Source organism: Rhinolophus sinicus, chromosome 16, assembly GCF_057876585.1.
Source record: "Rhinolophus sinicus isolate RSI-liver-muscle chromosome 16, RSI-T2T, whole genome shotgun sequence".
NCBI lineage: Eukaryota > Metazoa > Chordata > Mammalia > Chiroptera > Rhinolophidae > Rhinolophus > Rhinolophus sinicus.
This window is the reverse complement of record NC_142516.1, coordinates 164,956,705-164,969,273: the sequence shown is the minus strand read 5'-3', so window position 1 is coordinate 164,969,273 and position 12,569 is coordinate 164,956,705. Positions and strand designations below refer to the sequence as shown.

The following is a 12,569-nucleotide window of genomic DNA, read 5'->3' as shown; positions in this document are numbered from 1 at the left end:
TTTGAGAACCAAATATATCAGATCTTTTCAGGAGGTGTTACATTACTTGGAGAAATAAGTAACATAAAAAATTAAAATAATACTAATTAGTAGAAACATACCAAAGCATTAATTCTATTGGACATAACAATGGAAGAATATTCTCTCTGCTGAGAGTTGTGCATTAATTCATATATATTACATAAATATTTCCTAAGCACTTATTTTGTGCAACACACTACAATGGATAAAAAGGTATATTACACTAGACCCTGTCCTCTAAGAGTTTATAATCAAACAGGGTAAATGAACCTTGTGTATAACTCTTACCCAGTCCAGACCTCTATTATAGCATTTATTATACTTATAGTGTAACTGACTATTTTTGTTTTCATTTTCACAACTAAACTGTGGTTGCCTTATAGACAAGGAGCATGTCTTAATTAGTTTAATATTTCCCATTACTAGAACAGTGCCTCAGATATAATTGGCACACAATAAATACTTGTTTAATTACTCTCTCAGTTGTGTGCTAAAAATAAGTGCAACTCAGAAATATATTTTCCAGACAAGAGTCAAATCTTGCAGGCAAGTCACGTGTAGTTCTGATTACCATTTGCCAGGTTTCTGGAAAATATAAATATGACTGAGAAGTCAAAATAACTAGTAGAACTATCTTTACATATATCTAAAATCCTAGCAGATCTGATTATAGCTAAGATTACAAAAATGCTTGTATAGAGTTTCAATTGATTAAATGAACTAGGCAATGAAAATTTTCCATTTGATATAGTTTCCTTTCCTGGAATAGAGTAGAAAATAAAAACATGCTGTCCACGTTTTCCATCTGCTTAGGTACTTACAGGAAACAAATCTGAAGTCAAAGATCTCCTAAGTACAAAATGCAGCGCTCTAGTCTCAGGCCAGTGGGAGACTACTCCATCCCATCAGTCTGTAAGATTACTTCCTCTACAACCACCAATCCTGACTTCATTATTCAAAGAAGATTCTTCACAGATGATATTTTTGGCTAGGATTTGTTTATAAGTAATACAACAAGTACCGAACTTTTCCAAAAAACTGTAAGGCTACTTACTCAACAAGTTCCTGAGTTGTCTTTCTGATAAGTTTAAGGGGTAATAATAAACATATGACAACAGACAACTCAAGTAGGCTGCCTAGGAACAGAGCATTAGCTGATTTTAGTGAGACATAGCCACAAAACATTAGTCATGTAGGTCCTGACAAAGACTTACTCACCTGCCTAGGTTAACCACTGTGGAATCTCACTAATTATCTATAGTAGCTTAGTTCACTGTAGATTTTTTTTTTAAAAGGGGGAAAACTAACTCATTTCCAGAGCAGTAATATGTATTCAATATACAACAAAATAAAACTCAAACTCAAGTTTTCCAATCTATTTAGCTTCGAATTATTGAACAGAGGAACAAAACATGTTGTGAAATAAGGTTTTTTCTGAGGTTTGGCTGAGAGTGTTTTACCATATGTAGGAACTCTGAAATTACACTTTACACTCTGAAGCTTGTCTCATGGTCACTGAGAAGACATTATACTTTTTCTTCCCTCAATATTAGGAAGAGCACAAGGAGAAAACAATATGCTATGTCAAATACAGTGTGATTTCACTGGTGCAGAAATAAATACATTTGAATGTGTGTATTGAAAATTACAGTAAATATTTTTTGGTAAATATTTTTTGGTTAATAGGATTTTAGAAATAATTTCTAATTTCTAATTCATGTTTCTTCTTTATGAAAAATATTCTGCATTTTTCAAATTATCTACAATGAATACATACTGCCTTTATAATTAGCAAAATAAATTAATAAATGTAACTTTTAAATAGTTCACTATAATAGTCTGATAACACACTAAGCTTTAATACTTTCAATGATAAACCATAACTAACCACCCAACACATAGCCGCCACTTACCTTCAGAAAATAGCTTTTGTAAATTTACTGAATTTCACCTTTCCTGTTGCTTTCAAATAATTAAATTCTGAAGGCTCTCTATTATACCTGAAAACACACAAAACCCAACTAACTACCTGATACAGCCAGTCCAATGTTACTGCTGGGAAAAGTGAAATAAAAATGTATGTGGCCAAAGAAAAATGACCTAATGAATGTTACAAGGTTTTATTTTGCTCTGCTAGAATAATGCATTTCCACAGGTGACTTTATGGTTTTACTAACAAGTGTGAACATAAGAGTTTAACTACATCACATTTAAATTTAATAATAATTATCTCTTTGCCATTAGAAATTGTATCTGATTCTATTACAAAGTCCTAGAGTCAGTTTTACTACTTCCAAAATACACCTGAAGCTGAAGTTGAATAATATTGAATGTCAACTATAATTAAATACATACATATGGTCACGGGAGGTGGACTACAGCATAGGGAATACAGTCAATGGAACTGTAACAGCGATATTCAACATCGGAGGGGTAGTAGATTGGGGGGGGTTATCACTTTGTGAGGGGTGTAAATGTCTAACTATTGCATTGTTTTGTATACCTGAAACTAAAAACTAAAAAAATAAAAACAAAAATACTCAAGAGGAAACCAAAAGTAGATTTTTATATATTACTATAGAGTGATGTATACTGCTTTGTAAAATTTTTTGTATAAAGTAACTATTTGGTAGAGACAACATTTACAAATAATAATAAAAATCCAGAGGCTGAGAGGAAGGGAGGAGTTGGAGGCAACGGCAGCAGAGGCAGCAGAGGAGGAGGAAGCTAATTTAATTTTAAACAATGTTCTTCATCCACTTTCCCAATCCCATCTTTAACAGAATTTTGTTTCAACTTCTGCCACCGCACTGTGATAACTCCCAAATCTGTATTTCGTGTTAGGACCTTTCTTTTGAACTTCTAACTAGGACCTTTTTTTTGAACTTCAACTCTACAGACACCTCACAGCTACCTCAACTCAGTATGGCCGGAACTAAACTTACTCATCTTTACAACAAAGCCCTGTTTCTCTTCCAGTTCTCCCTCTTTCGGTAAATGCATTACCACCCAGAAACTCACGGCACTAGACATGTTTAGATTCCAGCTTCACGTTCAGCCTTTATATCCAACTCATTACCAATTCCTAGTAATTGTGCCTCCTTAACATTTCCTGTATGCCCGACACTGCCACTACCCAAATTACAACCCTCACTAACACTTCCTACACAGCTGCAATGTTAACTGCCTAACTGGTCCCCTCTCTACTTTCAACACCCTCTTACGTATTATCTTACTAGCACCCGGGTAACTTTACTAAAATACAAGCCTGATCAAACTCTTTTTCTTAAAATCTGCAATAATTCCAATTCACAGGACAAAACCTGAAAATGGTTGCACGCCACAGAAGACGTGTCCTGAGACAGAGCTCCTGCTCTGCCTCTTGCCCTCTTCACCTTCTCTAGGCAAAACAGAGCACAGGTACTTTCCTAACGAAGCTATTCCCTCTGTCTGCAAATGCAGCGTCAGTCAATGTTGCATCCTTTCCCCTCTGTGTCCCACATACCTAGTATGTCCTCTCCATCCTCACGGCACTAGACATGCCTGCTACCCCTGCTAGGGAAGGGACTGCGTCTCATCATTTTGTTCATGATATAACATAATACTTGCTATAAACTCAAAAAGAATGTACTGACTTAAGAAGGAAATAAATGAGTTTATGTAAGTCTACCTCTTTTAACAAAATATGTGGCATCACTAGCCTCAAACACGACTGGATGGGAAGTATAAATCCTAAATATTAGTATTCAAAATTATGTAGCTATAAAATTTGGAACTCTTTAGTGGATCTGGAAATTGGATAATGAAAGACAGTTTGGGCTGTGTAAAAACTGTGTTTTTGGGGAAAAGAAAATTTCTACAGAAGCATTTAGGTGGAGGAAGGAAGTCCTTTTTAAAATGTCAGTGATTAATGATGCACAAAAAACAAAAAGCAAAACAACGTGATAAGCATAACGGTCAAATTCAAATTACCTTTTAAAATTCAAAAGGGGGAAAAACTGTGTCAAAATGATACTTCAACAACACATTAAAATGATCTGAATTATGTGAGAGAAAAAATGAGAAGAAAACTAGGTGAGGAGCAAGAAAGCAACAGCGACACATGCAGGAGGAGCAAGAGAGGAAGAACAAAGAAAGGAAGGACCTGACAAAAGAATAGCGTCAGGAGCACAGGGCAGCATTTCCCACCTGCCCTCAAATGCCCATCACCTCAAACCCTAAAGACCTCATCATCTCTTCTTTTGTGTCAATCCTTAGATGGCTGCCAGAAACATCACCTGAAGGCCTCACTCCCCTCCTGTGCCCTAACCCATAGCATTCTACTGCCTCTGCATAATATCATCACTTCTTCCTCCATCTCACTGATTGTCCAGAAGTTTCATTCCCTTGGATATAAAGTAGGTCTTAATAAATTGAAGACTTCCTCGAAAAGTAACTCAAATTCAGTTGCACCTACACATTTTTTTGGTTTGCACCTAAGCTGATACAACTATAGTTATCACTTATTGAGCAGGCATAATACATTCAACATTTATTAACTCATTGAAACCTCACTACAACCCTATGGGTAAGTATAATCCCCATTTTATAGATGTCAAAACTGAGGCACAGGGAGGTCAAATAACTTTCTCAGTTTCACACAGCTAGTTATTTTTAATGGTGAGATTTGAACCTAGGCAGTTTGACTCCACTACCCATGTTCTTAATCAGTATATCCTGTTTCCTGATGAGTCAGTACTTGAAAAACTTATTACTTGGGCTATCTGGTTTTCTTTTAATTGTCTTTGAAAGATCCTTTTTTGACTGCGTATCTTTTGACATTGTTAATAATACTAAAAACCACTGTTTTAAGAATATCTGATATTTTAACTCTTAATACGTATTTAATACTCATTAAAACCAGTCTAAGAATCAATTCTTGACTGTGCAATAAAGTTTAGTTTAAATGACAGTTTACTATTCAAAGATGTGTGAAAGATTTCTCTGGGTTCTTATTTTCATTCCCAATACTGACCTTAATCTGGGTAATTAGTATTGTGTGACTCACCCCGTGTACAATGGAATTCTTATCAAAAGTATATTACATAAGTCTTACAGCCTTATATCCTAACTTAATATATTTTCTCTCAGCCTTCCTAACTAAGTATAAGAAATCAGAATTAGAGACCATGATCTTCACCTAGAGGGGCTCACATGGGAAAGATGAGCCAGTTTGTTTTAGGTTGAAGAAAGAAGCTAGTAGAGAAGGTACCGTTAAGGACCGCAGAAAGAAAGGGGCGAAGGAAAGGAGAGGGGTGCCAAGAGGAGGCGATAAAGGACACTCGAAGATAGCTGGTTACGAGGCTGAGGAAGGTCACAAAACCTCCATTACCCTATGAAATCGGAAGGAAGCCGTCTACTGAGAATCAGCTGAGAAGAACCTGACAGTAATAATTAAGGACAGCGGTGCACTTAGGAACAGCCATCATGAAATGTGTGAAAGAAATCAGATCAGGAACACAGGTTCTATCTTGGCTGCTATTTCCAAGTAATGAAAAAATATATTTACATGACATCTTATGTATACACATGAAGACATTTTCAAGGCATAGTTTTAAGATACTAGTTTAGTAAAAAGGCAATATACGTGAATCATTTATGAAAGAAAATCATTTAAAAATGTCTATATTTAGAAAAATGCAATATGCATAAACCATTTATGATAAAGGTATCATTTTTAAAGTATGTCTATTTGCACCCATTCTTTTGTTAGAAATACTAACTATACCTACTATATAGGAATATATATACGTATGTGTGTGTGTGTATATGTGTGTGTGTATATATATATATATATATATATAACATTACAGTTTTGAAATATACCAATATTTAAATAGAAAGGGTACCTTAAGTTTGTTCTATTATACTACATGTTTCTACAACATAAATACACACATATATATAGTCCTATATAGTAGTATTCCTATACATATGTGTGTGTGTGTGTGTGTGTGTGTGTGTGTGTGTGTGTATGTAACATTACAGTCTTGAAATATACCAATACTTAAATAGAAAGAGGACCTTAAGTTTGTTCTACTATACTACATGTTTCTACAACATAAATTAGCTTATATGCCTCTGGTAAATACGGGAGTGATAGCAGAATAATGTGGATTTTCTGTTGGTTCATATTTTTTTTCCAGGGCAAGGGGAACCAGAATAGCAAGAGTACAGAAAAGGCAAAAGCTCTCAGCTCAGCCGCAGCACAGGCAGGAGCCCTTCTAGTTCTATTTCAAGAAAAAGAAAAATGTACACCTGTACCCAGAGCTCCCCCCCGAGAAGGGAGCGCCCAGCTTTCTGTGGCTATTGGCTGTGGTAGCTTGCACTTCCTCTTGGGCCCACCTTAACGGCAGCCCACGGGCGCAGAGCTCCTCTTCCATCAGCAACGACTCAATGCCTTCAAGCCACCATTTCGACTCTACTGCTTTTGTACATTTTTAATCGCCCCTGTTACAGACTACAGCCCACTGATTCCCCTGCCTGGGCTTCCCAAGTGCTCCCCACTGAGTTTCCAATTATTGACTTTGCTAGCACTGCAGTTAAAGTTGCATAGAGCTTTCCTGCTCTGCCCCAAATCTATTTTTACTCATAAGCCATGTTATTTTTAGTGCAGAATTTTATAAAAAGCCAGCTATTTTAGTAATGCAATAATATGTACTATAGCCCAAACAGCCCCAGGTTATGCACCTAAGTGGAACTTAGGGACTTACCTTTGGAAGCTTGATTGGGGGCTCTTTGGATTCCTCCTCTTCATCACTATCTGATTCTCCACTCTGCACTGAGTTCTTAGATGCAGCTGCCAATGATGTTTCCTTTTTCTGCCATTCCAGAACACAGTGGCGTACATTGCAATAAATATTGAATGCAGAAGGATTGCTATGTAGTTTGATATCTGGTATGATTACTGTGTTCTCCAAGTTTTCGGACTGAAATGCAAAATATAACATTTCAATTTCATATTCCTTTCTACCATCAATTCTCATGTTAAATAAAAAATGAAAGAGTAAAATTAGACATGCTAGATGACTTGTAGAAGTCACGTAATTGGCAAAGCAAAGACAATCTAAATCTGTTGACTCAACTTATAGTATCCTTTCTACTACACTGCACTACTTTCTGAGTAACAGCAATAACCCACTTGACAAGGACGGGAAAGGGGCAGGCAGAGAACTTAACAGGAACATCCCTTTATCCCGTGATAGGAACAGAGCCAGCACAGCTTAACTACTGAGGTATCCAAAAACATTTATTGGGTGCTTTTCTAAGGGACATCAGATATATTGTAGAATCTTAATGACCTATTACAAATGTTGGATTACACTTTGATTTCATTTTTTAAAAAGTAGATATGCTAAAAGTAGATACCCTGCTTCCCCAAAAATAAAGCCTAACTGGAAAGTAAGCCCTACCATGATTTTTCAGGATGACATCCCCTGAACATAAGCTCTAATGCATCTTTTGGAGCAAAAATTAATATAAGACCCGCTCTTATTTTCAGGGAAACACGGTATAAGGACTTAAACAGAAATTAGGACTACAAAGAAAAACCCTTCAGTTTAGTCATTTCTTCTAATTTCATTCCATTCAAATAATGGTAATGCTAAGAAAACTGCAGATTACGGACATTTGCTTTCCTAAGGCTCTGTTTTAGCTATCAGTCTTGATAAATACTAAAAATCACATGCTTGGTAATTCAATTGTGAAAACTAAATAGTCAGTTTCTGTTTTGTCCCAGCATTTCATTCATCAGACCGCAATCACACTTTTGATATCAACATTTATATTAGAAATATACAGAATTGGATTAAGATATTCTACAAATGCAAGTTCCAACAATTAGAGTATGTCCAGGAACTATCCAAGATAAATAAAATGACATCTCAAGTACCAAAAACGCTTTGTCTCAAAATTCTACCCTTCTTACATAAATAATTGGGGAAAAAACTGGAATACTCCTTGTTAAATAAAAAAAAAAATTACTAAAGTTAATTTACATAAAATGGGAATGTATCTTCTAGAGATATTAAAAACAAGCAAATATTAGCAATCCAAATCCAGCAACACATAAAAAGATACATTATGCATGATCAACCCAAAAACAAGACTGGCACAACATTGGAAAAGCAGTAATTCCCCACACCAACAAATATAAGAGAAAATAAATAAGACACTATAAAGATGGAAAAAGCATCTAACACAAATCAAATACCTATTCATGATAAAAAGCCTAAGTAAATTAGAATTTACAAAACTTGATAAATGGTATCTATGAAATATCCACAGCTTACGTAGTAAAAGACAATGCTTATACCCTAAGATTGCAAACAAGGCAAAGATATTCTCAGAAATTCATTTGAACATTGTACTAGATATGCTAGTGCAATAAGCCAAAAAAAGAACTAAAAGGTATAGTTACAAAGAAGTATCTTCTAGAAAACAAATGCCTTTATTTGCAGAAGACATGTGAAGAATCTTAAGAAGTCTGCAAAAAAGCCACTAGAAATAATGTGTGGATTTAGCAAAGTCACAGGATACCAGATCAATATACAAAAATGAGTAATATACCTACATACTAAGAGTGAACAACTGAAAAATGTAATTTTAAAATAATAGTATAAAGTTATAGACTGGGAGACAATATTTGCAAACCACATATCTGACAAGGCCTAGCATCCAAAATATATTTAAAAAATCCAAAACTCAACAGTAAAAAACAAATAAGCAATCCAGTAAAAAACCGGCCAAACAACATGAACAGACAAATGTAAATTAAAACAAAGTGAGATATCTATACACCCATCAAACTTGCTAGAATAAAAAATAGTGACAACACCAAGTGCTGGTGAGGATATAGGGAAACTGGATCTTTCATACATTGTTCATGGGAATGTAAAATGATACTGCCACTCTGGAAAAAATATGGCAGTTTCTTACAAAATTAAACATGTACTTACAGCACAATCCAGCAATTGTACTCCTGTGCATATTTATACTAAAGAAATGAAAACTTATACAAAAAGCCAACACATGGATATTCATAGAAGTTTTATTCAAAATAAATAACCAACAATGGAAACAATTCAGATGTTCTTTAATGGATGAATGGTTAAACAAACGGTGGTATATCCCTATCTTGGAATGCTTACTCAGCAATAAAAAGATACAAACTATTGCTATACGCAACAACTTGGATAAATCTCAAGGGAATGATGCTGAGCGGAAAAAGCCACCCAAAACATTACATATTGCATGTTTTCATTTTTATACCATTTTTTTCTTAAGTATATATGTGTGCGTATATATATATATATATATATATACACACACACACATATATATATGTGTGTGTGTGTGTGTGTTTATTTTATTAAAGTTTATTGATGTGACAATTGTTAGTCAAGTTACATAGATTTTAGGTGTACAATAATGTAATACATCCTCTATATATCACAGTGTGTGTTCACCACCCAGAGTCAGTTCTCCTTCCATCACCATATATTGGATGCCCTTTACCCTCATCTATCACCCCCCTCCCCCTTACCCTCTGGTAACCACTAAACTATTGTCTGTGTCCATGAGTTTTGTTTCTTCATTTGTTTTTCTTGTTCTTTTGTTGTTTTCAGTTTTATATATCACATTATCAGTGAGATCATATGGTTCTCTACTTTTTGTCTGACTTAATTCGCTTAGCACTATAATAATCTCAAGATCCATCCATGTTGTCGCAAATGGCACTATTTCATCTTTTCTTATGGCAGAATAGTATTCTTTAATCAAAAGTGGAGCTGCTCAGAAATCATAGTTATGGCTGCTCTTTTCCTCCTGTCTAGGCTTCTTAGCACTTGTTCAAGAGACTCTTTTACAGAAAGTGGAATCTGGTCCCTGAAATTGTTTAAGAAAAAACTAGATTGATTTTATAGTAAAGATTTATTAGGTAGAAAATGAGATCCTTGATTTCTAAGGTCCCACCTAATTCAAATATTCTATACTGCATTTTCTTCTGCTCAGCCAGCCACAGTCAAAAGAAGCTCAGAACAATACAGATGTACCAAGATTCTCCCTAATTCAGATCACATGCAGATGAGGAGCCCAAATCCAAGTCCACACTCACAAGCCAATTTCACTCAGTTTCTAGACAGTCAGAGTGACTAAAAAGATAAATGGATATGTTCTCCCAAAGGACTGATCAAAGATAATAATAATAAATAATAAATAATCTTTAATATCCAGATATAACTTCCAGGCTACTGGTCAAGAAATGTCCAAATGAAACTAAACAGTATAACCAAATAATAAGGAGCTTCTAAAAAATTACTTTGGCTCATAGAAATGAAACGGTTTGCTAATTATACTCATACCTTTTTATTCTTGGCATTTTGATTCAAATTACTGTATCAAAAAGTCCTTACTCCCTATAAATTGCCAGTTTTACCTTGCTTCTTGTCTTCACTTTTGATTTGCTCTTCTGTTTTCTTTTCAACTTCTTCTTGTTTAAAATTTTCTTATTTCTAAAAATGTGAAAAAAATAGAAGAAAAGAATTATGAAAGTTCATATTAGGGCATACAGTTATTAAAAATAGGTATTTCCAAAGTAGACATTTGAATATTTATCCTACAAACTTTCTATGAAATAATATACTCTAGATGTACATATCAGATACTACCATATAATGTAGCTATTGAGATAACACAATACTGCACAGCTAAGAAATTCACATTAAATGATAAAAAAATCAATTGTGCAAATACTTTTATAAAATTAAAAATGTTTAAAGGCATCAAATGAAGGTTTTTAAACTTTATTCAACAGTGGAGATGCTAATAAATACCAACTATGATCTCTTCCCAGAAATATATGCTCTTTATAGTAGTAAGGGCGACAGTGTAACAAGGGTCAGGAGTCCATTTTTACTAAATTGTTATATGAAAACCCCAACTCATACACTTCTCATATCCAGCAGCCAATTTTTTCATTACCTCACAGCCCTAAGACCAAACTATTATTTAAGCAAAAGGAAGCACCTAAATGACTTTAAGAGAAAAAATATGTGACAAAAAATGAGAATTATAGTGAAAGAAACAAGAGTCAAGGAAAACACTGTATTTTATTTTCATTTCATTTAATAATTGTTTAATGTCTGCCAGGCTGAGGTGCACACTGCTGGTACTAAAGATACTGGATGAAAACGACAATTCTTGCCCTCGAGTAGCCCAGAGACTTGGATATAAAGCATAGTTGAATGATTTAGCAGGAGGATGCTACTGATATATTAATGACAAAGACAGAAAAAGGTAAAGGGGGGTAAAGAAAGAGAAAGAGGAGAAGGGCAGAGCAAGAGACTAGATGCTTCTAAGGAGGTCAAGTCCTTAACACTTGGTAACTCAGTGGAAGCTGTGAACCAAAATAAGTTGCAAGGCTAGCTCGCTTGGAGGTAGAGATGCCCTTCTCAAAAATAAGGAAGGGGAATAATTGGTTTGTGAAAGGAAAAAAATGGGTTCAATTTTGAAGATGTCTGAGTTCAGGATAAATAAAATGTCAACAAGATAGATGTGAACAAGCATATGAAAACTTTACCCTGCACATTTCCTTCAGCTTCACTCCCTAAACCAAAATAATCACAAAATCTTGTCGATTATGTCTCATAAACAGTTCCTGAATCTGTCTATATCACCTCTATTTCTGTGATGCTAATAATCCAAGTTACCACCTTCTGACTGGATCACTGCAAAAGCTTAACTCATTTCTGCACTTTCACATTGGCCTTTCTTCAATCCATTCTCCACATAACACAAGTCTCTGTGTTTTTTTTTTTTAACTTTCATTTATTTTAAGTGTGTTTTTCCAGGACCCATCAGCTCCAAGTAGTTGTTTCAATCTAGTTGTGGAGGGCACAGCTCACACTTGCCCATGCGGGGATCGAACGGGCAACCCTGGTGTTACAAGCATCACGCTCAAACCAACTGAGCTAACCGGCCGCCCCTCAAGCCAACTTTTTAAAATAGAAATCTAAATAGGCAATTCCCCACTTCAAACTCTTAGTATCTTCTCAATTCTCTTAGGATAAAGTCCAAAAGCACTGACATCATTTAAAAGATCCTCTACCAAGATCTGACCTCTGCCAGTCTCTGCTGCCTCATTTTATACCCGTCTGCAACTTGTTCACCATATTCCAGCCACAAGGACATCCTTTCAAGTATTTGAACCTGCTAAGCTCTTTAGGAGCTTTCACAAAGGTTCTTCCTCTGCCTGGAATTCTCTCCCTCATCTTCTCCTGCTAACCACTACTCATCTTTGATGTCCCAGTATAAGCGTCACTTATTCGGGAATGTCCCAGACTGGGTCAGTTTCCCTAATATACACTCTCATTTCATGTATACTTGTGTTTCATGTGTAATCTAAACTGTAATTAGGTATGGGATTACTTGTTTCACGCATCATTCCCTCACCAAGCTGTATGCTCCAAGAACGCAGAGGCCATGCCTTCCTTGTTCACTGTTCTAACATC

General features: G+C 35.3%; 1 protein-coding gene across 14 annotated transcripts in view; it reads right to left on the bottom strand.

Annotated features, from left to right (window-relative positions):
• Positions 1-12,569, bottom strand: part of MYCBP2 (MYC binding protein 2) — a 244,475-nt gene that overhangs the window by 207,899 nt on the left and 24,007 nt on the right. For all 14 annotated transcript variants that reach the window (XM_074329400.2, XM_074329402.2, XM_074329405.2 and 11 more), the window contains exons 2-3: positions 10,496-10,571; positions 6,774-6,989 (exon numbers count right to left, since the gene is read on the bottom strand). In XM_074329400.2, coding sequence (XP_074185501.2) covers positions 6,774-6,989; positions 10,496-10,571 — 292 coding nt within the window. The remainder of the gene's footprint in view (positions 1-6,773; positions 6,990-10,495; positions 10,572-12,569) is intronic.